The sequence below is a fragment of the Dendropsophus ebraccatus genome, chromosome 8, assembly GCF_027789765.1.
Source record: "Dendropsophus ebraccatus isolate aDenEbr1 chromosome 8, aDenEbr1.pat, whole genome shotgun sequence".
NCBI classification, from domain to species: domain Eukaryota; kingdom Metazoa; phylum Chordata; class Amphibia; order Anura; family Hylidae; genus Dendropsophus; species Dendropsophus ebraccatus.
This window is the reverse complement of record NC_091461.1, coordinates 62421563-62449311: the sequence shown is the minus strand read 5'-3', so window position 1 is coordinate 62449311 and position 27749 is coordinate 62421563. Positions and strand designations below refer to the sequence as shown.

General features: G+C 51.4%; 1 protein-coding gene across 1 annotated transcript; it reads left to right on the top strand.

Moving 5' to 3' along the window:
- Window positions 1-1356: 1356 nt before the first annotated feature.
- On the top strand, window positions 1357-26002 carry NDUFB8 (NADH:ubiquinone oxidoreductase subunit B8). Its single transcript, XM_069979153.1, has 5 exons — window positions 1357-1516; window positions 17090-17216; window positions 19386-19485; window positions 23947-24102; window positions 25827-26002. The coding sequence occupies exons 1-5, from the start codon at window positions 1399-1401 to the stop codon at window positions 25926-25928; spliced, it is 603 nt and encodes a 200-aa protein (XP_069835254.1). The 5' UTR covers window positions 1357-1398; the 3' UTR covers window positions 25929-26002.
- Window positions 26003-27749: the final 1747 nt, after the last annotated feature.

Sequence of the window (27749 nt, the reverse complement as noted above, 5' to 3'; positions counted from 1 at the left end):
AGTTTTCTGCGGCTTCTATTCATTGAATAGCTCCGCAGCATGCTCCATTACGTGCAGCGGTGAATTGGGATGCAGGCGCACACAGGTGTGCCTGCACCTGAATTCACCAGAAATGAAGATCATCTGGCCGGTTAGGCCGGTGTTATACGTAGTGGGAACCCGGCCTTTAACTACAGATTTGAATTATATTACAGGGGTTTTCTTGTGAAATACTATTTATGGCCTATTCTATACATAGGGGTAACAAGCTCAGATAGGAATACCCCTTAGGGAATACCGAACATATACAGCCTTTACAAAGTCACTAGTTATACACTACTCACAAAAAGTTAGCGATATTTGGGTGAAATTTATATAAAATCCAGGGATGGGGAATCTTCGGCCCTCCAGCTGTTGCAAAACTACAATTCCCATCATGCCTGTACAGAAAAAGTATTCAATGAGAATATTTCATTCATTCATATCTAGGATATGTTATTTGAGTGTTCCCTTTATTTTTTGAGCAGTTTATAAGTGCTCATTAGATGTGCTTATAATTAGAGGCATAGAGGGCCAGTCTGAGTGGCGGAGCTTCCTAGGACATACCCGGGAGATTACTTTGGCAAAATCAGGACTGTTGGCAATCAAGCCTGTATACAGTGGCCTTGTGTTATAGTATGCAGTCCACAATTTACCAGGACTGTGCCTATTTTGAACAGGAATCTTGGCAACTATTTGTCCCAGGCACTGCGCTGCAAATACAGGAAGTGTCTATAGAAGAGAAGAGGGAGTAAGCAGAGGTGGGTCCCATCTGGGGTCTACATGTAGGAATCTGCTTTAGGGTCAGGCTTTGACAATAGAAACAGATACGCTGGTGTTGACCCAAAACACAGCATGCTCTGGTGTCCCCCCCCCCCCCCCCCCCCCCCTTTTTTTCCTGTCTTTCCTCCCATACCCCTCCATAGTTGGGGGAAAATCCCAAAAAATAATGCATGTCTGCATTTTCTGGTATTTTTCTTTCTTCAACAGAAAACTGTGAGTCACGTGATGAAAGAAACACACAGCATGTAATGAAATAAACACGGGGGAAAATGCCACAAAAGCACCTATACTAATCCACACATCTGTGGAAATAACACAAAACTGCAGTGTTGGGAAAAATAAGAGGAGGCTTTTTTTTCACTTTGTAAGGAAATATAAATATAATAAAATAGGGTGAAACTAAGGTAGACTATTCAGAAGAGCACTCCAGTCTAAAAAAAACAAACAAAAAACATAACCTTTCCAATCATGAAATGTAATACTCAATACCTTTATTTTGTCCACAAGAGGCCACCGTAGTACAAAGCAAGAAATTGTCCTTCCGCGGGTTCCGTCTTGTCTGCGCCTGCGCGAGGAGTTGCTGCAGACTGTGGAAACATGGCGGCGCTCAGAGCCGGGTTACTCGCTGGGGTGACCCGCAGGGCTGCCCTGGCATCTCTGGCAGGACGGGGAGCCGGTGCCGGGCGCCTCATACAGTGCTCCAGTGTCCGGGCAGGTCGGTGACATGTAGTAGAAGGCAATGACTGTCCCTAAGGGGACACGGGCAGGGGCTGTAGAGTCACCTTCACACAGACAGCTCCATGGCTTGTGGCTGTGCCCTGGATGTGAGATAGCAGCGGGGTCGTGTGTGCGCCCACATATCTGTATACAAAGGAACACATCCACTCCCGCACTGACTGCTAATACGTCTCCTAGTAATAGATGTGTGTATTCTGCCTAACAGAGCTGCCGTAGTGGTGTCACATGTAATGGGCAGCGGGACATGAGCTCCCCTCAGTGCCCACACATAGGACAGACATAGAGCCCCTCTCCTCAGTGCCCACACATAGGACAGACATGGAGCCCCTCTCCTCAGTGCCCACACATAGGACAGACATGGAGCCCCTCTCCTCAGTGCCCACACATAGGACAGACATGGAGCCCCTCTCCTCAGTGCCCACACATAGGACAGACATGGAGCCCCTCTCCTCAGTGCCAACACATAGGACAGACATGGAGCCCCTCTCCTCAGTGCCCACACATAGGACAGACATGGAGCCCCTCTCCTCAGTGCCCACACATAGGACAGACATGGAGCCCCTCTCCTCAGTGCCCACACATAGGACAGACATGGAGCCCCTCTCCTCAGTGCCCACACATAGGACAGACATGGAGCCCCTCTCCTCAGTGCCAACACATAGGACAGACATGGAGCCCCTCTCCTCAGTGCCCACACATAGGACAGACATGGAGCCCCTCTCCTCAGTGCCCACACATAGGACAGACATGGAGCCCCTCTCCTCAGTGCCCACACATAGGACAGACATGGAGCCCCTCTCCTCAGTGCCCACACATAGGACAGACATGGAGCCCCTCTCCTCAGTGCCCACACATAGGACAGACATGGAGCCCCTCTCCTCAGTGCCCACACATAGGACAGACATGGAGCCCCTCTCCTCAGTGCCCACACATAGGACAGACATGGAGCCCCTCTCCTCAGTGCCCACACATAGGACAGACATGGAGCCCCTCTCCTCAGTGCCCACACATAGGACAGACATGGAGCCCCTCTGCCCGCTCTCCTCAGTGCCCACACATAGGACAGACATGGAGCCCCTCTCCTCAGTGCCCACACATAGGACAGACATGGAGCCCCTCTTCTCAGTGCCAACACATAGGACAGACATGGAGCCCCTCTCCTCAGTGCCCACACATAGGACAGACATGGATCCCCTCTCCTCAGTGCCCACACATAGGACAGACATGGAGACCCTCTGCCCCCTCTCCTCAGTGCCCACACATAGGACAGACATGGAGCCCCTCTCCTCAGTGCCCACACATAGGACAGACATGGAGCCCCTCTCCTCAGTGCCCACACATAGGACAGACATGGATCCCCTCTACTCAGTGCCCACACATAGGACAGACATGGAGCCCCTCTACTCAGTGCCCACACATAGGACAGACATGGAGCCCCTCTGCCCGCTCTCCTCAGTGCCCACACATAGGACAGACATGGAGCCCCTCTGCCCCCTCTCCTCAGTGCCCACACATAGGACAGACATGGAGCCCCTCTCCTCAGTGCCAACACATAGGACAGACATGGAGCCCCTCTCCTCAGTGCCCACACATAGGACAGACATGGAGCCCCTCTCCTCAGTGCCCACACATAGGACAGACATGGAGCCCCTCTCCTCAGTGCCCACACATAGGACAGACATGGAGCCCCTCTCCTCAGTGCCCACACATAGGACAGACATGGAGCCCCTCTCCTCAGTGCCAAAACATAGGACAGACATGGAGCCCCTCTCCTCAGTGCCCACACATAGGACAGACATGGAGCCCCTCTCCTCAGTGCCCACACATAGGACAGACATGGAGCCCCTCTCCTCAGTGCCAACACATAGGACAGACATGGAGCCCCTCTCCTCAGTGCCCACACATAGGACAGACATGGAGCCCCTCTCCTCAGTGCCCACACATAGGACAGACATGGAGCCCCTCTCCTCAGTGCCCACACATAGGACAGACATGGAGCCCCTCTCCTCAGTGCCCACACATAGGACAGACATGGAGCCCCTCTCCTCAGTGCCAACACATAGGACAGACATGGAGCCCCTCTCCTCAGTGCCCACACATAGGACAGACATGGAGCCCCTCTCCTCAGTGCCCACACATAGGACAGACATGGAGCCCCTCTCCTCAGTGCCCACACATAGGACAGACATGGAGCCCCTCTCCTCAGTGCCCACACATAGGACAGACATGGAGCCCCTCTCCTCAGTGCCCACACATAGGACAGACATGGAGCCCCTCTCCTCAGTGCCCACACATAGGACAGACATGGAGCCCCTCTCCTCAGTGCCCACACATAGGACAGACATGGAGCCCCTCTCCTCAGTGCCCACACATAGGACAGACATGGAGCCCCTCTCCTCAGTGCCCACACATAGGACAGACATGGAGCCCCTCTGCCCGCTCTCCTCAGTGCCCACACATAGGACAGACATGGAGCCCCTCTCCTCAGTGCCCACACATAGGACAGACATGGAGCCCCTCTTCTCAGTGCCAACACATAGGACAGACATGGAGCCCCTCTCCTCAGTGCCCACACATAGGACAGACATGGATCCCCTCTCCTCAGTGCCCACACATAGGACAGACATGGAGACCCTCTGCCCCCTCTCCTCAGTGCCCACACATAGGACAGACATGGAGCCCCTCTCCTCAGTGCCCACACATAGGACAGACATGGAGCCCCTCTCCTCAGTGCCCACACATAGGACAGACATGGATCCCCTCTACTCAGTGCCCACACATAGGACAGACATGGAGCCCCTCTACTCAGTGCCCACACATAGGACAGACATGGAGCCCCTCTGCCCGCTCTCCTCAGTGCCCACACATAGGACAGACATGGAGCCCCTCTGCCCCCTCTCCTCAGTGCCCACACATAGGACAGACATGGAGCCCCTCTCCTCAGTGCCCACACATAGGACACACATGGAGCCCCTCTCCTCAGTGCCCACACATAGGACACACATGGAGCCCCTCTCCTCAGTGCCCACAAATAGGGCAGACATGGAGCCCCTCTGCCCCCTCTCCTCAGTGCCCACACATAGGGCAGACATGGAGCCCCTCTGCCCCCTCTCCTCAGTGCCCACACATAGGGCAGACATGGAGCCCCTCTGCCCCCTCTCCTCAGTGCCCACACATAGGACAGACATGGAGCCCCTCTGCCCCCTCTCCTCAGTGCCCACACATAGGACAGACATGGAGCCCCTCTCCTCAGTGCCCACACATAGGAGAGACATGAAGCTCCTCTTCTCAGTGCCCACACATAGGACAGACATGGAGCCCCTCTCCTCAGTGCCCACACATAGGACAGACATGGAGCCCCTCTCCTCAGTGCCCACACATAGGACAGACATGGAGCCCCTCTCCTCATCGCCCACACATAGGACAGACATGGAGCTCCTCTCCGCAGTGCCCACACATAGGACAGACATGGAGCCCCTCTCCTCAGTGCCCACACATAGGACAGACATGGAGCCCCTCTGCCCACTCTCCTCAGTGCCCACACATAGGACAGACATGGAGCCCCTCTGCCCCCTCTCCTCAGTGCCCACACATAGGACAGACATGGAGCCCCTCTTCTCAGTGCCCACACATAGGACAGACATGGAGCCCCTCTCCTCAGTGCCCACAAATATGACAGACATGGAGCCCCTCTGCCCGCTCTCCTCAGTGCCCACACATAGGACAGACATGGAGCCCCTCTCCTCAGTGCCCACACATAGGGCAGACATGGAGCCCCTCTCCTCAGTGCCTACACATAGGACAGACATGGAGCACGTCTCCTCAGTGCCCACACATAGGACAGACATGGAGCCCCTCTCCTCATTGCCCACACATAGGACAGACAGGGAACCCCTCTGCCCGCTCTACTCAGTGCCCACACATAGGACAGACATGGAGCCCCTCTGCCCCCTCTCCTCAGTGCCCACATATAGGACAGACATGGAGCCCCTCTCCTCAGTGCCCACACATAGGACAGACATGGAGCACGTCTCCTCAGTGCCCACACATAGGACAGACATGGAGCCCCTCTGCCCCCTCTCCTCAGTGCCCACACATAGGACAGACATGGATCCCCTCTCCTCAGTGCCCACACATAGGACAGACATGGAGCCCCTCTCCTCAGTGCCCACACATAGGACAAACATGGAGCCCATCTCCTGAGTGTCCACACATAGGACAGACATGGAGCCCCTCTGCCCCCTCTCCTCAGTGCCCACACATAGGACAGACATGGAGCCCCTCTCAGTGCCCACACATAGGACAGACATGGAGCCCCTCTCCTCAGTGCCCACACATAGGACAGACATGGAGCCCCTCTACTCAGTGCCCACACATAGGACAGACATGGAGCCCCTCTCCTCAGTGCCCACACATAGGACAGACATGGAGCCCATCTCCTGAGTGCCCACACATAGGACAGACATGGAGCCCCTCTGCCCCCTCTCCTCAGTGCCCACACATAGGACAGACATGGAGCCCCTCTCCGCAGTGCCCCACACATAGGACAGACATGGAGCCCCTTTCCTCAGTGCCCACACATAGGACAGACATGGAGCACGTCTCCTCAGTGCCCACACATAGGACAGACATGGAGCACGTCTCCTCAGTGCCCACACATAGGACAGACATGGAGCCCCTCTCCTCAGTGCCCACACGTAGGATAGACATGGAGCCCCTCTGCCCGCTCTCCTCAGTGCCCACACATAGGACAGACATGGAGCCCCTCTCCTCAGTGCCCACACATAGGACAGACATGGAGCCCCTCTCCTCAGTGCCCACACATAGGACAGACATGGAGCACGTCTCCTCAGTGCCCACACATAGGACAGACATGGAGCCCCTCTCCTCAGTGCCCACACATAGGACAGACATGGATTACGTCTCCTCAGTGCCCACACATAGGACAGACATGGAGCCCCTCTCCTCAGTGCCCACACATAGGACAGACATGGAGCACGTCTCCTCAGTGCCCACACATAGGACAGACATGGAGCCCCTCTCCTCAGTGCCCACACATAGGACAGACATGGAGCCCCTCTCCTCAGTGCCCCCACATAGGACAGACATGGAGCCCCTCTCCTCAGTGCCCCCACATAGGACAGACATGGAGCCCCTCTTCTCAGTGCCCACACATAGGACAGACATGGAGCCCCTCTCCTCAGTGCCCACACATAGGACAGACATGGAGCCCCTCTCCTCAGTGCCCCCACATAGGACAGACATGGAGCCCCTCTCCTCAGTGCCCACACATAGGACAGACATGGAGCCCCTCTTCTCAGTGCCCACACATAGGACAGACATGGAGCCCTTCTGCCCGCTCTCCTCAGTGCCCACACATAGGACAGACATGGAGCCCCTCTCCTCAGTGCTCACACATAGGACAGACATGGAGCCCCTCTCCTCACTGCCACACATAGGACAGACATGGATCCCCTCTCCTCAGTGCCCACACATAGGACAGACATGGAGCCCCTCTCCTCAGTGCCCACACATAGGACAGACATGGAGCCCATCTCCTGAGTGCCCACACATAGCACAGACATGGAGCCCCTCTGCCCCCTCTCCTCAGTGCCCACACGTAGGACAGACATGGAGCCCCTCTCCTCAGTGCCCACACATAGGACAGACATGGAGCCCTTCTGCCCGCTCTCCTCAGTGCCCACACATAGGACAGACATGGAGCCCCTCTCCTCACTGCCCACACATAGGACAGACATGGATCCCCTCTCCTCAGTGCCCACACATAGGACAGACATGGAGCCCCTCTGCCCCCTCTCCTCAGTGCCCACACATAGGACAGACATGGAGCACGTCTCCTCAGTGCCCACACATAGGACAGACATGGAGCCCCTCTCCTCAGTGCCCACACATAGGACAGACATGGAGCCCCTCTTCTCAGTGCCCACACATAGGACAGACATGGAGCCCTTCTGCCCTCTCTCCTCAGTGCCCACACATAGGACAGACATGGAGCCCCTCTCCTCAGTGCTCACACATAGGACAGACATGGATCCCCTCTCCTCACTGCCCACACATAGGACAGACATGGATCCCCTCTCCTCAGTGCCCACACATAGGACAGACATGGAGCCCCTCTCCTCAGTGCCCACACATAGGACAGACATGGAGCCCATCTCCTGAGTGCCCACACATAGCACAGACATGGAGCCCCTCTGCCCCCTCTCCTCAGTGCCCACACATAGGACAGACATGGAGCCCCTCTCCTCAGTGCCCACTCATAGGACAGACATGGAGCCCCTCTCCTCAGTGCCCACACATAGGACAGACATGGAGCCCCTCTCCTCAGTGCCCACACATAGGACAGACATGGAGCCCCTCTCCTCAGTGCCCACACATAGGACAGACATGGAGCCCCTCTGCCCGCTCTCCTCAGTGCCCACACATAGGACAGAGATGGAGCCCCTCTCCTCAGTGCCCACACATAGGACAGAGATGGAGCCCCTCTGCCCGCTCTCCTCAGTGCCCACACATAGGACAGACATGGAGCCCCTCTGCCCGCTCTCCTCAGTGCCCACACATAGGACAGATATGGAGCCCCTCTGCCCGCTCTCCTCAGTGCCCACACATAGGACAGACATGGAGCCCCTCTTCTCAGTGCCCACACATAGGACAGACATGGAGCCCCTCTCCTCAGTGCCCACACATAGGACAGACATGGAGCCCCTCTCCTCAGTGCCCACACATAGGACAGACATGGAGCCCCTCTCCTCAGTGCCCACACATAGGACAGACATGGAGCCCCTCTCCTCAGTGCCCACACATAGGACAGACATGGAGCCCCTCTACTCAGTGCCCACACATAGGACAGACATGGAGCCCCTCTCCTCAGTGCCCACACATAGGACAGACATGGAGCCCATCTCCTGAGTGCCCACACATAGGACAGACATGGAGCCCCTCTGCCCCCTCTCCTCAGTGCCCACACATAGGACAGACATGGAGCCCCTCTCCTCAGTGCCCACACATAGGACAGACATGGAGCCCCTCTCCTCAGTGCCCACACATAGGACAGACATGGAGCCCCTCTCCTCAGTGCCCACACATAGGACAGACATGGAGCACGTCTCCTCAGTGCCCACACATAGGACAGACATGGAGCCCGTCTCCTCAGTGCCGACACATAGGACAGACATGGAGCCCCTCTCCTCAGTGCCCACACGTAGGACAGACATGGAGCCCCTCTGCCCGCTCTCCTCAGTGCCCACACATAGGACAGACATGGAGCCCCTCTCCTCAGTGCCCACTCATAGGACAGACATGGAGCCCGTCTCCTCAGTGCCCACACATAGGACAGACATGGAGCCCCTCTTCTCAGTGCCCACACATAGGACAGACATGGAGCCCTTCTGCCCGCTCTCCTCAGTGCCCACACATAGGATAGACATGGAGCCCCTCTCCTCAGTGCCCACTCATAGGACAGACATGGAGCACGTCTCCTCAGTGCCCACACATAGGACAGACATGGAGCCCTTCTGCCCGCTCTCCTCAGTGCCCACACATAGGACAGACATGGAGCCCCTCTCCTCAGTGCTCACACATAGGACAGACATGGAGCCCCTCTCCTCAGTGCCCACACATAGGACAGACATGGAGCCCCTCTCTTCAGTGCCCACTCATAGGACAGACATGGAGCACGTCTCCTCAGTGCCCACACATAGGACAGACATGGAGCCCCTCTTCTCAGTGCCCACACATAGGACAGACATGGAGCCCTTCTGCCCGCTCTCCTCAGTGCCCACACATAGGATAGACATGGAGCCCCTCTCCTCAGTGCCCACTCATAGGACAGACATGGAGCACGTCTCCTCAGTGCCCACACATAGGACAGACATGGAGCCCTTCTGCCCGCTCTCCTCAGTGCCCACACATAGGACAGACATGGAGCCCCTCTCCTCAGTGCTCACACATAGGACAGACATGGAGCCCCTCTCCTCACTGCCCACACATAGGACAGACATGGAGCCCGTCTCCTCAGTGCCCACACATAGGACAGACATGGAGCCCATCTCCTGAGTGCCCACACATAGGACAGAAATGGAGCCCCTCTGCCCCCTCTCCTCAGTGCCCACACATAGGACAGACATGGAGCCCCTCTCCTCAGTGCCCACACATAGGACAGACATGGAGCCCCTCTCCTTAGTGCCCACACATAGGACAGACATGGAGCCCCTCTCCTCAGTGCCCACACATAGGACAGACATGGAGCCCATCTCCTGAGTGCCCACACATAGGACAGACATGGAGCCCCTCTGCCCCCTCTCCTCAGTGCCCACACATAGGACAGACATGAAGCCCCTCTCCTCAGTGCCCACACATAGGACAGACATGGAGCCCCTCTCCTCAGTGCCCACACATAGGACAGACATGGAGCCCCTCTGCCCGCTCTCCTCAGTGCCCACACATAGGACAGACATGGAGCCCCTCTCCTCAGTGCCCACACATAGGACAGACATGGAGCCCCTCTGCCCGCTCTCCTCAGTGCCCACACATAGGACAGACATGGAGCACGTCTCCTCAGTGCCCACACATAGGACAGACATGGAGCCCCTCTCCTCAGTGCCCACACATAGCACAGACATGGAGCCCCTCTGCCCCCTCTCCTCAGTGCCCACACATAGGACAGACATGGAGCCCCTCTCCTCAGTGCCCACTCATAGGACAGACATGGAGCCCCTCTCCTCAGTGCCCACACATAGGACAGACATGGAGCCCCTCTCCTCAGTGCCCACACATAGGACAGACATGGAGCCCCTCTCCTCAGTGCCCACACATAGGACAGACATGGAGCCCCTCTGCCCGCTCTCCTCAGTGCCCACACATAGGACAGAGATGGAGCCCCTCTCCTCAGTGCCCACACATAGGACAGAGATGGAGCCCCTCTGCCCGCTCTCCTCAGTGCCCACACATAGGACAGACATGGAGCCCCTCTGCCCGCTCTCCTCAGTGCCCACACATAGGACAGACATGGAGCCCCTCTGCCCGCTCTCCTCAGTGCCCACACATAGGACAGACATGGAGCCCCTCTTCTCAGTGCCCACACATAGGACAGACATGGAGCCCCTCTCCTCAGTGCCCACACATAGGACAGACATGGAGCCCCTCTCCTCAGTGCCCACACATAGGACAGACATGGAGCCCCTCTCCTCAGTGCCCACACATAGGACAGACATGGAGCCCCTCTCCTCAGTGCCCACACATAGGACAGACATGGAGCCCCTCTACTCAGTGCCCACACATAGGACAGACATGGAGCCCCTCTCCTCAGTGCCCACACATAGGACAGACATGGAGCCCATTTCCTGAGTGCCCACACATAGGACAGACATGGAGCCCCTCTGCCCCCTCTCCTCAGTGCCCACACATAGGACAGACATGGAGCCCCTCTCCTCAGTGCCCACACATAGGACAGACATGGAGCCCCTCTCCTCAGTGCCCACACATAGGACAGACATGGAGCCCCTCTCCTCAGTGCCCACACATAGGACAGACATGGAGCACGTCTCCTCAGTGCCCACACATAGGACAGACATGGAGCCCGTCTCCTCAGTGCCGACACATAGGACAGACATGGAGCCCCTCTCCTCAGTGCCCACACGTAGGACAGACATGGAGCCCCTCTGCCCGCTCTCCTCAGTGCCCACACATAGGACAGACATGGAGCCCCTCTCTTCAGTGCCCACTCATAGGACAGACATGGAGCACGTCTCCTCAGTGCCCACACATAGGACAGACATGGAGCCCCTCTTCTCAGTGCCCACACATAGGACAGACATGGAGCCCTTCTGCCCGCTCTCCTCAGTGCCCACACATAGGATAGACATGGAGCCCCTCTCCTCAGTGCCCACTCATAGGACAGACATGGAGCACGTCTCCTCAGTGCCCACACATAGGACAGACATGGAGCCCTTCTGCCCGCTCTCCTCAGTGCCCACACATAGGACAGACATGGAGCCCCTCTCCTCAGTGCTCACACATAGGACAGACATGGAGCCCCTCTCCTCAGTGCCCACACATAGGACAGACATGGAGCCCCTCTCTTCAGTGCCCACTCATAGGACAGACATGGAGCACGTCTCCTCAGTGCCCACACATAGGACAGACATGGAGCCCCTCTCCTCAGTGCCCACACATAGGACAGACATGGAGCCCTTCTGCCCGCTCTCCTCAGTGCCCACACATAGGACAGACATGGAGCCCCTCTCCTCAGTGCCCACTCATAGGACAGACATGGAGCACGTCTCCTCAGTGCCCACACATAGGACAGACATGGAGCCCTTCTGCCCGCTCTCCTCAGTGCCCACACATAGGACAGACATGGAGCCCCTCTCCTCAGTGCCCACACATAGGACAGACATGGAGCCCCTCTCCTCACTGCCCACACATAGGACAGACATGGAGCCCCTCTCCTCAGTGCCCACACATAGGACAGACATGGAGCCCATCTCCTGAGTGCCCACACATAGGACAGAAATGGAGCCCCTCTGCCCCCTCTCCTCAGTGCCCACACATAGGACAGACATGGAGCCCCTCTCCTCAGTGCCCACACATAGGACAGACATGGAGCCCCTCTCCTCAGTGCCCACACATAGGACAGACATGGAGCCCCTCTCCTCAGTGCCCACACATAGGACAGACATGGAGCCCATCTCCTGAGTGCCCACACATAGGACAGACATGGAGCCCCTCTGCCCCCTCTCCTCAGTGCCCACACATAGGACAGACATGTAGCCCCTCTCCTCAGTGCCCACACATAGGACAGACATGGAGCCCCTCTCCTCAGTGCCCACACATAGGACAGACATGGAGCCCCTCTGCCCGCTCTCCTCAGTGCCCACACATAGGACAGACATGGAGCCCCTCTCCTCAGTGCCCACACATAGGACAGACATGGAGCCCCTCTGCCCCGCTCTCCTCAGTGCCCACACATAGGACAGACATGGAGCACGTCTCCTCAGTGCCCACACATAGGACAGACATGGAGCCCCTCTCCTCAGTGCCCACACATAGCACAGACATGGAGCCCCTCTGCCCCCTCTCCTCAGTGCCCACACATAGGACAGACATGGAGCCCCTCTCCTCAGTGCCCACACATAGGACAGACATGGAGCCCCTCTCCTCAGTGCCCACACATAGGACAGACATGGATCCCCTCTCCTCAGTGCCCACACATAGGACAGACATGGAGCCCCTCTCCTCAGTGCCCACACATAGGACAGACATGGAGCCCCTCTCCTCACTGCCCACACATAGGACAGACATGGAGCCCCTCTCCTCAGTGCCCACACATAGGACAGACATGGAGCCCCTCTCCTCAGTGCCCACACATAGGACAGACATGGAGCCCCTCTCCTCAGTGCCCACACATAGGACAGACATGGAGCCCCTCTCCTCAGTGCCCACACATAGGACAAACATGGAGCCCCTCTGCCCGCTCTCCTCAGTGCCCACACATAGGACAGACATGGAGCCCCTCTCCTCAGTGCCCACACATAGGACAGACATGGAGCCCCTCTGCCCCCTCTCCTCAGTGCCTACACATAGGACAGACATGGAGCCCCTCTCCTCAGTGCCCACACATAGGACAGACATGGAGCCCCTCTCCTCAGTGCCCACACATAGGACAGACATGGAGCCCCTCTCCTCAGTGCCCACACATAGGACAGACATGGAGCCCCTCTACTCAGTGCCCACACATAGGACAGACATGGAGCCCCTCTCCTCAGTGCCCACACATAGGACAGACATGGAGCCCATTTCCTGAGTGCCCACACATAGGATAGACATGGAGCCCCTCTGCCCCCTCTCCTCAGTGCCCACACATAGGACAGACATGGAGCCCCTCTCCTCAGTGCCCACACATAGGACAGACATGGAGCCCCTCTCCTCAGTGCCCACACATAGGACAGACATGGAGCCCCTCTCCTCAGTGCCCACACATAGGACAGACATGGAGCACGTCTCCTCAGTGCCCACACATAGGACAGACATGGAGCACGTCTCCTCAGTGCCGACACATAGGACAGACATGGAGCCCCTCTCCTCAGTGCCCACACGTAGGACAGACATGGAGCCCCTCTGCCCGCTCTCCTCAGTGCCCACTCATAGGACAGACATGGAGCACGTCTCCTCAGTGCCCACACATAGGACAGACATGGAGCCCCTCTTCTCAGTGCCCACACATAGGACAGACATGGAGCCCTTCTGCCCGCTCTCCTCAGTGCCCACACATAGGATAGACATGGAGCCCCTCTCCTCAGTGCCCACTCATAGGACAGACATGGAGCACGTCTCCTCAGTGCCCACACATAGGACAGACATGGAGCCCTTCTGCCCGCTCTCCTCAGTGCCCACACATAGGACAGACATGGAGCCCCTCTCCTCAGTGCTCACACATAGGACAGACATGGAGCCCCTCTCCTCACTGCCCACACATAGGACAGACATGGATCCCCTCTCCTCAGTGCCCACACATAGGACAGACATGGAGCCCCTCTCCTCAGTGCCCACACATAGGACAGACATGGAGCCCATCTCCTGAGTGCCCACACATAGGACAGACATGGAGCCCCTCTGCCCCCTCTCCTCAGTGCCCACACATAGGACAGACATGGAGCCCCTCTCCTCAGTGCCCACACATAGGACAGACATGGAGCCCCTCTCCTTAGTGCCCACACATAGGACAGACATGGAGCCCCTCTCCTCAGTGCCCACACATAGGACAGACATGGAGCCCCTCTCCTCAGTGCCCACACATAGGACAGACATGGAGCCCCTCTGCCCGCTCTCCTCAGTGCCCACACATAGGACAGACATGGAGCACGTCTCCTCAGTGCCCACACATAGGACAGACATGGAGCCCCTCTCCTCAGTGCCCACACATAGGACAGACATGGAGCCCCTCTCCTCAGTGCCCACACATAGGACAGACATGGAGCCCTTCTCCTCAGTGCCCACACATAGGACAGACATGGATCCCCTCTCCTCAGTGCCCACACATAGGACAGACATGGATCCCCTCTCCTCAGTGCCCACACATAGGACAGACATGGATCCCCTCTCCTCAGTGCCCACACATAGGACAGACATGGATCCCCTCTCCTCAGTGCCCACACATAGGACAGACATGGAGCCCCTCTCCTCAGTGCCCACACATAGGACAGACATGGATCCCCTCTCCTCAGTGCCCACACATAGGACAGACATGGAGCCCCTCTCCTCAGTGCCTACACATAGGACAGACATGGAGCCCCTCTCCTCAGTGCCCACACATAGGACAGACATGGAGCCCCTCTCCTCAGTGCCCACACATAGGACAGACATGGAGCCCCTCTCCTCAGTGCCCACACATAGGACAGACATGGAGCCCCTCTCCTCAGTGCCCACACATAGGACAAACATGGAGCCCCTCTGCCCGCTCTCCTCAGTGCCCACACATAGGACAGACATGGAGCCCCTCTCCTCAGTGCCCACACATAGGACAGACATGGATCCCCTCTCCTCAGTGCCCACACATAGGGCAGACATGGAGCCCCTCTCCTCAGTGCCCGCACATAGGACAGACATGGAGCCCCTCTCCTCAGTGCCCACACATAGGACAGACATGGAGCCCCTCTCCTCAGTGCCCACACATAGGACAGACATGGAGCACGTCTCCTCAGTGCCCACACATAGGACAGACATGGAGCCCCTCTCCTCAGTGCCCACACATAGGACAGACATGGAGCCCCTCTGCCCGCTCTCCTCAGTGCCCACACATAGGACAGACATGGAGCCCCTCTCCTCAGTGCCCACACATAGGACAGACATTGAGCCCCTCTCCTCAGTGCCCACACATAGGACAGACATTGAGCCCCTCTCCTCAGTGCCCACACATAGGACAGACATGGAGCCCCTCTCCTCAGTGCCCACACATAGGACAGACATGGAGCATGTCTCCTCAGTGCCCACACATAGGACAGACATGGAGCCCCTCTCCTCAGTGCCCACACATAGGACAGACATGGAGCCCCTCTCCTCAGTGCCCACACGTAGGACAGACATGGAGCCCCTCTGCCCCCTCTCCTCAGTGCCCACACATAGGACAGACATGGAGCCCCTCTGCCCCCTCTCCTCAGTGCCCACTCATAGGACAGACATGGAGCTCCTCTTCTCAGTGCCAATACATAGGGCAGACATGGAGCCCCTCTGCCCCCTCTCCTCAGTGCCCACATATAGGACAGACATGGAGCCACTCTGCTCCCTCTCCTCAGTGCCCACACATAGGACATAGAGCCCCTCTCCTCAGTGCCCACACATAGGACAGACATGGAGCCCCTCTGCCCCCTCTCCTCAGTGCCCACACATAGGACAGACATGGAGCCCCTCTCCTCAGTGCCCACACATAGGACAGACATGGAGCCCCTCTCCTCAGTGCCCACACATAGGGCAGACATGGAGCCCCTCTGCCCCCTCTCCTCAGTGCCCACACATAGGACAGACATGGAGCCCCTCTGCCCCCTTTCCTCAGTGCCCACACATAGGACAGACATGTAGCCCCTCTGCCCGCTCTCCTCTGTGCCCACACATAGAACAAACATGGAGCCCCTCTGCCCCCTCTCCTCAGTGCCCACACATAGGACAGACATGGAGCCCCTCTGCCCCCTCTCCTCAGTGCCCACACATAGGACAGACATGGAGCCCCTCTCCTCAGTGCCCACACATAGAACAGACATGGAGCCCCTCTGCCCGCTCTCCTCAGTGCCCACACATAGGACAGACATGGAGCCCCTCTGCCCGCTCTCCTCAGTGCCCACGCATAGGACAGACATGGAGCCCCTCTGCCCTCTCCCCTCAGTGCCCACACATAGGACAGACATGGAGCTCCTCTGCCCACTCTCTTCAGTGCCCACACATAGGACAGACATGGAGCCCCTCTGCCCACTCTCCTCAGTTCCCACACATAGGACAGACATGGAGCCCCTCTACCCCTCTCACAATATGTCTGATGTGGTGAGGCATACACATTACATAAAATCTTACATTGGTGTTCCCTAATATGTGGGAAAACTACAATTCCCAATAGCAATAGCTGGAGAGCTGCATGTTGGGGCATGCGGCCTTAGGTGCTTCCCTATGGATAGTGGGAGTTGTAGTTCAGCATATGGGAGAGAGCTGCAGGTTAGGGCATTTGGCTATGTAAGATACTTGTATACCTGGCAGTGGTAGCAGTGTAAGCAATCCTTATATGTCAGCACCTATAAAGGGTCACTCATCTTATAAAGTTCCTGAGGTGTGCCTGCTGAGCCCCTATATGTGAGGTGTACTAGTAGTCTGCCATGTTGTGTGCCCATGCGTGTCACAGTTCTTTTCCTTGCCTGCCAGTAATATCCAATAGTGGTCAGTCTTCTGAGATTTCTACTGCTCCCTAGAACAAGCCCTGCCCAGGCCTATAAGCAGCAGCATGGAAGTATGTGCTGTATTTAATTCATTTGTGTTATGTGTTTTCCAGCGTCCGACCTTCCAAAGGATCTTCTGCCTGGACCTTACCCCAAGACTAAAGCAGAAAGGGCGGCTGCAGCCAAGAAATATAACATGTTGTTAGAGGACTACAAACCTTATCCAGATGATGGAATGGGGTGAGGAGAATCGTATAAGCTTCTATTGGTTGTTTCTAGTGATATTTTCACTTTGCTTAATTCTCATTATCAAAGTTATTCCTTAAATACAGGGTGTTGGATGACTAGCGGTTTAATGATGGATTGCAGAGCTTGGCATTGTTTGGAAGCCGTGTAGAGCATGGGGATTTCAGCAGGTAGATCCCTCTGATTCGCTAGTTTCCTTTATCCTGTGGATAGGGGATACATTTGATTATGAGAATGCTTTTTTTATGACAAGTGAATGGGGCTTAGCTGCATTATCAGGCATCACTAGGATTTTACTAAAAAAAGGGACTTGTAGTGTCAAATAGGTTTGTCAAAACTCTTCCTTCCCATGTTGGGAAGATCTTCAGTTCGCCAAGGTTATATTCTATAAGTAAGTAAGGTTTGCGACCCTGTAAATATATTACATTTCTTAAAATATATTTCTCTAACTGATAGCACACATTATGCCACTGTATGTGCAGAGAGTTTTTTTGGTGGATTGTAACTAGTCATCACATATTGTTTATGTACACTACCGTTCAAAAGTTTGGGGTCACATTTTTGAAGGAAAAGCACTGTACCTTTCAATGAAGATACCTTTAAACTAGTCCTAACTTTAAACAAATACACTCTATACATTGCTAATGTGGTAAATGACTATTCTAGCTGCAAATGTCTGGTTTTTGGTGCAATATCTACATAGGTGTATAGAGGCCCATTTCCAGCAACTATCACTCCAGTGTTCTAATGGTACAATGTGTTTGCTCATTGGCTCAGAAGGCTAATTGATGATTAGAAAACCCTTGTGCAATCATGTTCACACATCTGAAAACAGTCTTGCTTGTTACAGAAGCTACAAAACTGACCTTCCTTTGAGCAGATTGTGTTTCTGGAGCATCACATTTGTGGGGTCAATTAAAAGCTCAAAATGGCCAGAAAAAGAGAACTTTCATCTGAAACTCGACACTCTATTGTTGTTCTTAGAAATTAAGGCTATTCCATGCGAGAAATTGCTAAGAAATTTAAGGTTTCCTACAACGGTGTGTACTACTCCCTTCAGAGGACAGCACAAACAGGCTCTAACCAGAGTAGAAAAAGAAGTGGGGGGCCGTGTTGCACAACTAAGCAAGAAGATAAGCACATTAGAGTCTCTAGTTTGAGAAACAGACGCCTCACAGGTCCCCGACAGGCATCTTCATTAAATAGTACCCGCAAAACACCAGTGTCAACATCTACAGTGAAGAGGCTGCGGGATTTTGGGCTTCAGGGCAGAGTGGCAAAGAAAAAGCCATATCTGAGACTGGCCAATAAAAGAAAAAGATTAGATGGGCAAAAAAACACAGACATTGGACAGAGGAATACTGGAAAAAAGTGTTGTGGATGGATGAATCCAAGTTTGAGGTGTTTGGATCACAAAGAAGAACGTTTGTGAGACGCAGAACAAATGAAAAGATGCTGGAAGAATCCCTGACGCCATCTGTTAAGCATGGTGGAGGTAATGTGATGGTCTGGGGTTGCTTTGGTGCTGGTAAGGTGGGAGATTTGTACAGGGTAAAAAGGATTCTGAATAAGGAAGGCTATCACTCAATTTTGCAACGCCATGCCATACCCAGTGGACAGCGCTTGATTGGAGCCAATTTCATCCTACAACAGGACAATGACCCTAAACACACCTCCAAATTGTGCAAGAACTATTTACAGCAGAAGCAGGCAGCTGGTATTCTATCGGTAATGGAGTGGCCAGCGCAGTCACCAGAAACCCATTGAGCTGTTGTGGGAGCAGCTTGACCGTATGGTACGCCAGAAGTGCCTATCCAACCAATCCTACTTGTGGGAGCTGCTTCTAGAAGCGTGGGGTGCAATTTCTCCAGCTTACCTCAACAGATTAGGAGCTAGAATGCCAAAGGTGTGCAATGCTGTAATTGCTGCAAAAGGAGGATTCTTTGACGAAAGCAAAGTTTGATGTAAAAACAATGTTATTTCAAATACAAATCATTATTTCTAACCTTGTCAATGTCTTGACTCTATTTTCTATTCATTTCACAACGTATGGTGGTGAATAAGTGTGACTTTTCATGAAAAACACAAAATTGTTTGGGTGACCCCAAACTTTTGAACAGTAGTGTATATAACTTGATATTGCTGTGTTTTAATGTATTGTAGATATGGTGATTATCCAATGCTGCCCGACAAATCACAGGAAGAACGGGACCCTTGGTACAGGTGGGATTATGCAGTCTCCAGGAGAAATTGGGGAGAGCCGGTAAGTGTCTGGTTGAGGGAGCATGTAGCATTGCTAGGTAACTTACTGTTTTAGCCTGTAAACTGGGATTTTTGCATCTCATATAAATGCATTAAAGGAGAAGTCTGGTGATTTTTTTTTTTTATTAAAGTATTGTATTGCCCCCCTCCCCCCAAAAAATAAGTTATACAAATTACAAACATACACTTATTACAGGAAATGCACATAAAGTGCTATTTTCCCTGCACTTACTACTGCATCAAGGCTTCACTTCCAGGATAAAATGGTGATGTCATGACCCGACTCCCTGAGCTGTGCGGGCTGTGGCTGCTGGAAAGGATGATGGCAGGGGGACACTGAGGGACACAGGGCACTGGAGGGACACTGAGCATCCCCCCTGCCATCATCCTCTCCAGCAAGCACAGCCCGCACAGGTCTGGGAGTCGTGACATCACCATTTTATCCAGGAAGTGAAGCCTTGATGCAGTAGTAAGTGCACTTTATAAGCATTTCCTGTAATTAGTGTATATTGGTGATTTGTGTAACTTTTGGGGGGGAATACAATACTTTAATAACATTTTTTGCCAGACTTCTCCGTTAGGACTAGGAATCTGGCAAGTACATATATTACATAAGCTATGACACATCTACTAAGTTTAAGTTTTTTGCAAGGGGAGGCTGGGTAAGTAAAGTGCAGGCTCCCGACCCCCAGTTAGATCCCCTTATATGTACCTCATACCCGCTGCCGAAGCCAGTCCCGGGACGGAGATATCCCGGTCAGAAGCCGCACACGGTTCAATTCCTTCTTTATGAACGCCGGACCTCTCTCCAGAGTGCACGCGCCGGCTTTTGACCATGATATCTCTGTCCCAGGTACGTACAGTATAAGGGTATCTAACTAGGGGTCGGGAGCCTGTCATCCCAGCACGGGGGGGTGGGGGGGGTGACAGGTCCTCTTTAATTGTTTCTCTTGTGTTACTGGTGTTTGGCGCACTACAAAGCAGAAAAGAAAATAAAAAAGTGCAGGGAAGAAGCACTTTATAACCATTTCCCGTAATAAGTGTATATTGGGGATTTGTATAACTTTTAAGGGGCAATACAATACTTTATTAAAAATTTTGCCGGCTTCTCCTTTAACCCCTTAGCGACCCATGACGTACCTGGTACGTCATGGTGCCGCGGGGGGTGTTCAGAGCGGGGTCCCGCCGGGACCCTGCTCTGAACGGCACCGATCCCGGCTGCAATCTGCAGCCGGGCAGTGCCTCTATTAGCCATCGCGGGTCCCGTTGCCGCGCCGGCTAATTAAGCACTTCAATGCAGCTGTCAAACCTGACAGCTGCATTGAAGTGCTTTGTACTGCACGTCCCTGGTTTCTAGTGGCACGGATCTCCCCCACGCGATGCGATCGCGGGGGGGGGAGATCCGTTCTTCTGGACGGCCCGGGCCTTAGCGTCGGAATGACGCTGATCCCGGCTCGGCAATAGATTGCTATGGCCTGCAGCAGGCCATAGCAATCTATCACCGATATGATGGATCATTGCTGTGTATATACACAGCAATGATCTCTATGAGAGATCATTGTTGTGTATATACAAGTCCCCCAGGGGGGCTTCTAGTTTATGTAAAAATAAAAGTAAAAAAGTGTTTTTATTAATAAAAAATCCCCTCCCCTAATAAAAGTCCAAATCACCCCCCTTTTCCCATTTTATAAATATAAATTATTAAATAAACAAATAAACATGTTTGCTATCGCTGCGCATGTAATCGCCTGAACTATTAATTAATCACATTACTGATCTTGCACGGTAAACGGCGTCAGTGCAAAATTGCGCAATTTTGGTTGCATCAAATCCAGAAAAAATGTAATAAGTGATCAAAAAGTCGTATATGCGCAATCAAGGTACCGGTAGAAAGAACACATCATGGCGCAAAAAATGACACCTGACACAGCCCCATAGACCAAAGGATAAAAGCTCTATAAGCCTGGGAATAGAGCGATTTTAAGGAACGTATGTTTGTTAACAATGGTTTGAATTTTTTAAAAGCGATCAGATACAATGAAAGTTATACATCGTTGTAATCGTAACGACTTGAGGAACATGCATAACAAGTCAGTTTTACCATAGGGCGAACGGCGTAAATGCAAAACTCCCCGAAATCAAAACAAATTAGTTTGTTTTTTTTTTCAATTTGACAGCGCAAATGATTTTTTTCCGGTTTCGCAGCATATTTTATGGAAAAATAATGCCTGTCATTGCAAAGTACAATTGGTTTCACAAAAAATAAGCACTCAAATAAGTCTCTAGGTGAAAAAATGCAAGCGCTATGGACTTTTAAACATAAAATGGAAAAAGCAAAAGCGCAAAAACGAAAATTGGCTTTGACCTTAAGGGGTTAATAATACACAATGCTTTATTAAATAAGAAAGGGCATATAATTCATATCACTAGAACCATAACAACCTGAATTAAATAGGTGCTGTTCTTTCGGCAAACTTTGCATGAATCAAAAGCAATACAAGCAATAAAAGTGAATGGTAGAAATCAGCTCACCTCCTCATGTGTCCATTGGGGTCCCAGCATGTATAGGAGGGGGCACGGTTCCTGGCGGTGGCTGTCCGTCGGCAGATAAATAGTTCTAGAAGTGGTAAGGATCCGGCACTCCAAATACAAGCAATAACTTTGTAATATATCTGATCAGAAACGGCAGTTCACTCTCTCCCATGTGTACTGTATCACAGATTTTATGCTTCAAGTTTCTCGCAATGAAATCTGCTGTGATTCTCATTAACATTAGTCTGTGGCACTCAATTCTCGCAGCAAATTTTCACTCAACTGTGAAAATGGACTCCATAGCGGTGTAACAGTGACTATATAGTGCTCCTGTGATGTTAAGAAAATAAAAAAATAAAGAAGCCATGCTTACTAGAGATGAGCGAACAGAGTTCGGGTTCGAGTCGATCCGAACCCGATCGTTCGGCATTTGATTAGCGGGGGCTGCTGAACTTGGATAAAGCTCTAAGGTTGTTTGGAAAACATGGATACAGCCAATGACTATATCCATGATTTCCACATAGCCACCGCTAAACAAATGCCGAACGTTCATTTTCGGATGGACTCGAGCATGCTCGAGGTTCGCTCATCTCTAGTGCTTACCTCTGTTCACTTCCTCTGTGCCCTCCTTATGCATCTTCGGCTTAGTGACAGCTCCTTCTACATTCAGTCTATTCCATATATAAACACTATATGTACTGTACTTTAAAAAAAAAAAAATCTAATAACTGCAACTTGTCCCACAAAAAGTGAAGCTTGAAATTGGTCACTCAATGTGTAATTAATCTACAGAAGAGTTTCACTTTTTTAATTACTGAAATACATTTTCAAGGCATCTTTACTCAGGATTGATCACTGCGGAAATTTCACTGCGAGTTTTGCAGCGAGATCCAATGCAATCCAAGGTCCTTGCAGTTCCTATGTGAATACATATTTTCAGCAGATCTTTTAGAAACTCTTTGCAGATGTTGTCCTTACCACTGAGCCACCATACTGCAAGTATTTATTCACAAAGTAACTGCCAGGACCATTCTACGATCCATTCTGTGTGAAGCTGCCCTCAATGATATTCTAATCTATTGAGATATGCCTGTATGTAACCCAGAAAGGTGACTTTAAAAAAAGGCTTATATATGTTGTACAATGATTAGAAATGGTGCTAACCCTGATGTACTCACTAGGAACAGCTTGTACAAAAAAGTTACCTGAAATGACGGCTACTATTTAAACAGGTCAGCAAAGTACTTAAAGCGTAACTGTCATTTCAGGGTCATTTTTCTGAGAACATTAAATATCAACAGTACAAGCGATTTTAAGAAACTCTGTAATAGGTTTTATGTACTAAGAGAGTTTCCTTCTGTACTGAAAAAGCAATCTCCCAGCCTCCCCCCTCACATCAAATGAAGCAGGATTTCTGTCTCCATTATGTGGCTATGGAGAGGGGAGGGGCTGTTAGGAGTGACTGAGCACGGAGGATTTCTGCACAGCACAACACCCTGCAATCTTCTCTCAGTAAGTTGATAGATAAGCACTGACCTTTCTGACACCTGAATTTAGCGTTTTAGGTGCCCAGAGAGTCTACAAACAGCTGACCTTCATGTCACCTCTTCCTGCTCCCTCATCTCCCTCAGCCCCTCCCCCCTTCATAGGCTTACAATGGAGAGAGCAGAGCCTGTCTTCACTGGCTTCTCTGTAATGAAGACGTGTTTGCCTGATAATGCACAGATAAGAAGTCAGGGGGGGAGGCTGGGAGATTGCTTCTTGAGTACAGAAGGAGGCTTTTTTGGCTGATAAAACCTATTACAGAGTTTCTTAAAATCGCTTATACTACTGATTTCTGCAATAAAAAAAACATGACAGTTACTCTTTAACTTTAATGTCATCTTGTTTATTAGTTTTTACAGCCTATTCGTTTTTATTTTTCTGTTAGCTTCATTGGGACTTTGACAAGTTTATCCGTGTCCGGGTTGATACATCGCCTACTACTGTCCCTTTTAATTCCATGTGTAAAGTTTTGGCCATATTTCTGGGCACAATGTTTGCTCTGTTCTACATTGGACAGGTCTTTCCTTCATATTCACCAGTGGTAAGTGTTTTATAGTTTACATTATGTATAATAAAAGGTAGATGTATTATATTCAGAATGCAGATTATTACATCATCAATCACAATTAAGAAAAACTTAATTTACAGCAGAGAAAAGAGGTGCTGTCTCTGCCTTCTCCCGGCTTGACTTGATGAGTAGGAATCTCCCTCCTTTGTGTTTAAAGGGAAATCTACCATTCAAGCTGAGCCAGTGAGCCAGTGTAAGATATTCCCTGGTATTATGGCTTGGTTAGAAGCTGATCATTGGCTGAAAGTTTTCCTGTAGCAAGTTTAAAAATCGTTGAACGCCGACTGTACCTGTAATAGGGACGCCGACGCTACCTGTAATAGGGACACAGGGTCAACGACTGATGACAGTGTAAAGTAAAATAATAAATGTTATACTTACCTCTCTGCGCTCCTCAGTGTCTTCCTGCCTGTTCCCCACTCACTGCAGCCACCAGTAAAGTTTCTGAAGCTATCTCTGATGTCACAGGCCGCTCAGCCAATTACTGACTGGTTCACTGTCCCTTGATTGCCAGTGAACCAGTGATTGGCTGAGCGGCCTGTCGCTCCACAGTGAGCAGGGGACAGGTGGGAGGACACCTGGGGAGGTTAATAAAACAATATTTTTATTTTCTGTACTTAAGCATAGGCTGCTTGGATATTGCTAACTATGTCTATTCAGCCCTGCCGCTTGATTATCGAGCCATGTAAAGGCTCAGTAAGCAAGCACCAGTCTAGCAGGTCTGTGCTAGCATACACTGCTGGGTTGACCTGTTAGATGTCATTACGTAGGGATTTCATACTGCCGGTGGTTTAAACAGCATAAATCTACTGACAGACTCCTCTCAACCCCTTTAACCCCCTAGCCTACACTTCCTCTGGGGCTTCATTTGAGGTGCTCTGTCGCAATTTCCATTTTTATTGCGGGATTTGAACAGACAAAAAAAATACTGAAAGGAGTATTTATTATTTATTTTTTTTGTCTGCCCAAATCCTGCTAAATAAATGGACAACTAAACACCTACACTCAGACATACCCAAACAATAGTACATGAGAGGAAACATGACTCTGACGCATATGTATTCACAATACTCTTCATAGGTTTTCTTTTTATTACTCCATAGAATGATAAATGAAAATCTATGAACAGTACCATGAGTACATGTGTCAGCACCAAAGAAAACCCACATCTGCCATTTGATATATTTTCATTTGGCATGTGGTGTCACTAAAGATATAGTTTAATGGCAATTTCAAATATGTTTGAAATAATTTTCTCTATGCAGGCTATAGAAGATCTGTCTCCATAGAGACCATCAGCTAAGTTGTCTGTCTGTGTTTCCATAATGTATAAAAGGGCTTCTGTTCTCCTGTGCAAATAGTCCAAGAGGCTTTCTCAAGCCCCAGAATTGCTGCAAAAGATTTAGATTGGTTGGGGTCTGGGTATTCAGATTGTGACTGTCAACGTCACAACGAATGGGAGGGGAGACATTTGTGCAGTGCTTTCACTCCTGAAAAATCTCAAAAGTTTTTAATGGCAGGTACTCTTTCATTTGGCCTGTAGTGTAGTTTTAATGGGCCATATTCCTTATGTATTGATTGTAAAGAGGCCAGCCTGTGTTTTATTTAAAACCTCATTGTTCTTTTGTATGATAATATATACATACATATATTCACCATAGTTTACTTAAGATATTATCATCATCTTCTCCTTCTAGGCTCCCAAGCAATACCCTTATAACAACCTGTATTTGGAATACGGTGGGGATCCTGCTAAGGCACCTTCAGAAGAGAAAAACTACGCTTTCAAAGACGAATGAAATAAATGTTTGTCTGCTGCACTACCACTGTTCTTTATCTAATAAAGTGGGGTCCTAAACAAATATTTATTTAACTTGTTTCCAAGTTTGTATTTATTCAGTTTCATAAACTGTATCTTAAAATACTGTATATTTATTGTAAACTACAGTATAGATGAAAGTATTGGGCACCACCTCCTATTTTCTGAATTCAAGTGTCTTTAGCCTCATTGCAAAAATGTATAAAATCAAGTACCTACCACTGCAGGCTGCCTTTACAAACATTTGTGAAATAATGGGTTGTTGTAAAGACCTCAGTACTGTAATATGAGCCACCACTACAACAACTCAGTTCATGACATTTCTTCCATCCTAGCTACTGCATGATCAATGGTGATTACTGAAAAGTCCAAGTGATTAGGAACCACAGCAACTATAGTAGCGGGGACCATGGGACTGCCAGGTGCTGAGGAGCATAGTATATAAAAGCTGCCAACAATCCGCTGACTCCACAGAGCTCCACACCTTATCTGGTTCTATCAGCACAAAAAAAGGCTGAGCAGCTGCATGCAAGGCTTATATCATCAGGCACAATGTCATATGTTTAGAGTGGTGTAAAGCATGCTGCAGTTGGACACTGGAACTGTGGAAACATGTTCTGTGGAGTGACAAATGATGTTTCCCTATAGGTCCCTATAGACATAAAGATTTCGCGGCTGCAGGGGAAGTGGGGGTGCGCAAGCGAAAGTGCCTTTACACGGCACAGCAAATTGGGCAGCCAGGCTGCATAAATGATCCTTGTATTGTTTGTGCGGCCCTTGAAACTGGCAACACAGATATGTAAATGTCTATGCTGTCAGTTTCCAGATCACAAGCAGCAGTGTATACTTACCATCCATGTTGCTTGGGATATGACATCCAGGTCTCCAGTCTTCCAGCCGCCGGCTGTATCTTCAGGCTTCTTCTCCGGCTGTCAATTATTCTGGAGGAGTCGGTGCCCAAAAATACAGCAATGGCCAGACTGGAGACCCCAGATGCCAGATAACAAAGAGCGCGGATGCACTGTTACTTGTGATCTGGAAGCTGACAGCACAGATTTATACATATCTGTGCTGTCAGTTTCCTTTTGCTATTGGCCACACATACTTACTGTTTACACAGGACAATGTGTGGCCAGCAACAATAAATTTTAAAGCCTGCTCTAAAGACCTGATCAGGCGGGAACGTTTCCTCAGCTGATTTCTGTCACTTTTACACAGGCCGATATTGGCTGCAGGAGCATTTCTAGCAATGCTTTAGGGTACAAACACACACACACACACACCGTATACGCAGCAGATCTGCAGCAGATTTGGTGGTGCACATTTGATGCTGTGTTCAGTTATTTAGATCTAATCTGCTGCGTATCGCAGCAGTAAATACGCTGTGTATACGGTGTGTGTGTTTGCACCCTTAGGGTGCCTTCACACCTACCGTATCGCAGTAGAAAATCCGCTGCGGATCCGCAGCAGATTTAACTAAATGAATTAACACAGCATTAAATACGCACTGTCAAATCCGCTGCGGATTTGCCCCGCCGCCGCATTAGCCCATCCTCGGTCGCATCCCCCATCTCCGGCCGCATAGGGGTGAATGGTACCGGATCCGCAGCGGTTCTCGCTTCGAATCCGCAGAAGTGAGATCAGCTGTGGATCCGGTAGGTGTGAAGGCACCCTAATGAAGAGGAATCTAACCTGCTGATAGCCCCCTGTAATGCCTGGGACGCTGAGGAGGAAGGTATGCTTCTTACCATCCTGCTCGGCGCTTAGTCGGCATAATCTTTTACTTATTGATAAAGCTCCC

Bases quoted from the DNA above. Each gene is read 5' to 3' on its own strand.
- NDUFB8 (XM_069979153.1), top strand. From the start codon at position 1,399: ATGGCGGCGCTCAGAGCCGGGTTACTCGCTGGGGTGACCCGCAGGGCT. The intron at 1,517-17,089 runs GTCGGTGACATG...TGTGTTTTCCAG, and splicing joins GTGCTCCAGTGTCCGGGCAG to CGTCCGACCTTCCAAAGGAT. The intron at 19,486-23,946 runs GTAAGTGTCTGG...TTTTTCTGTTAG, and splicing joins GGAGAAATTGGGGAGAGCCG to CTTCATTGGGACTTTGACAA.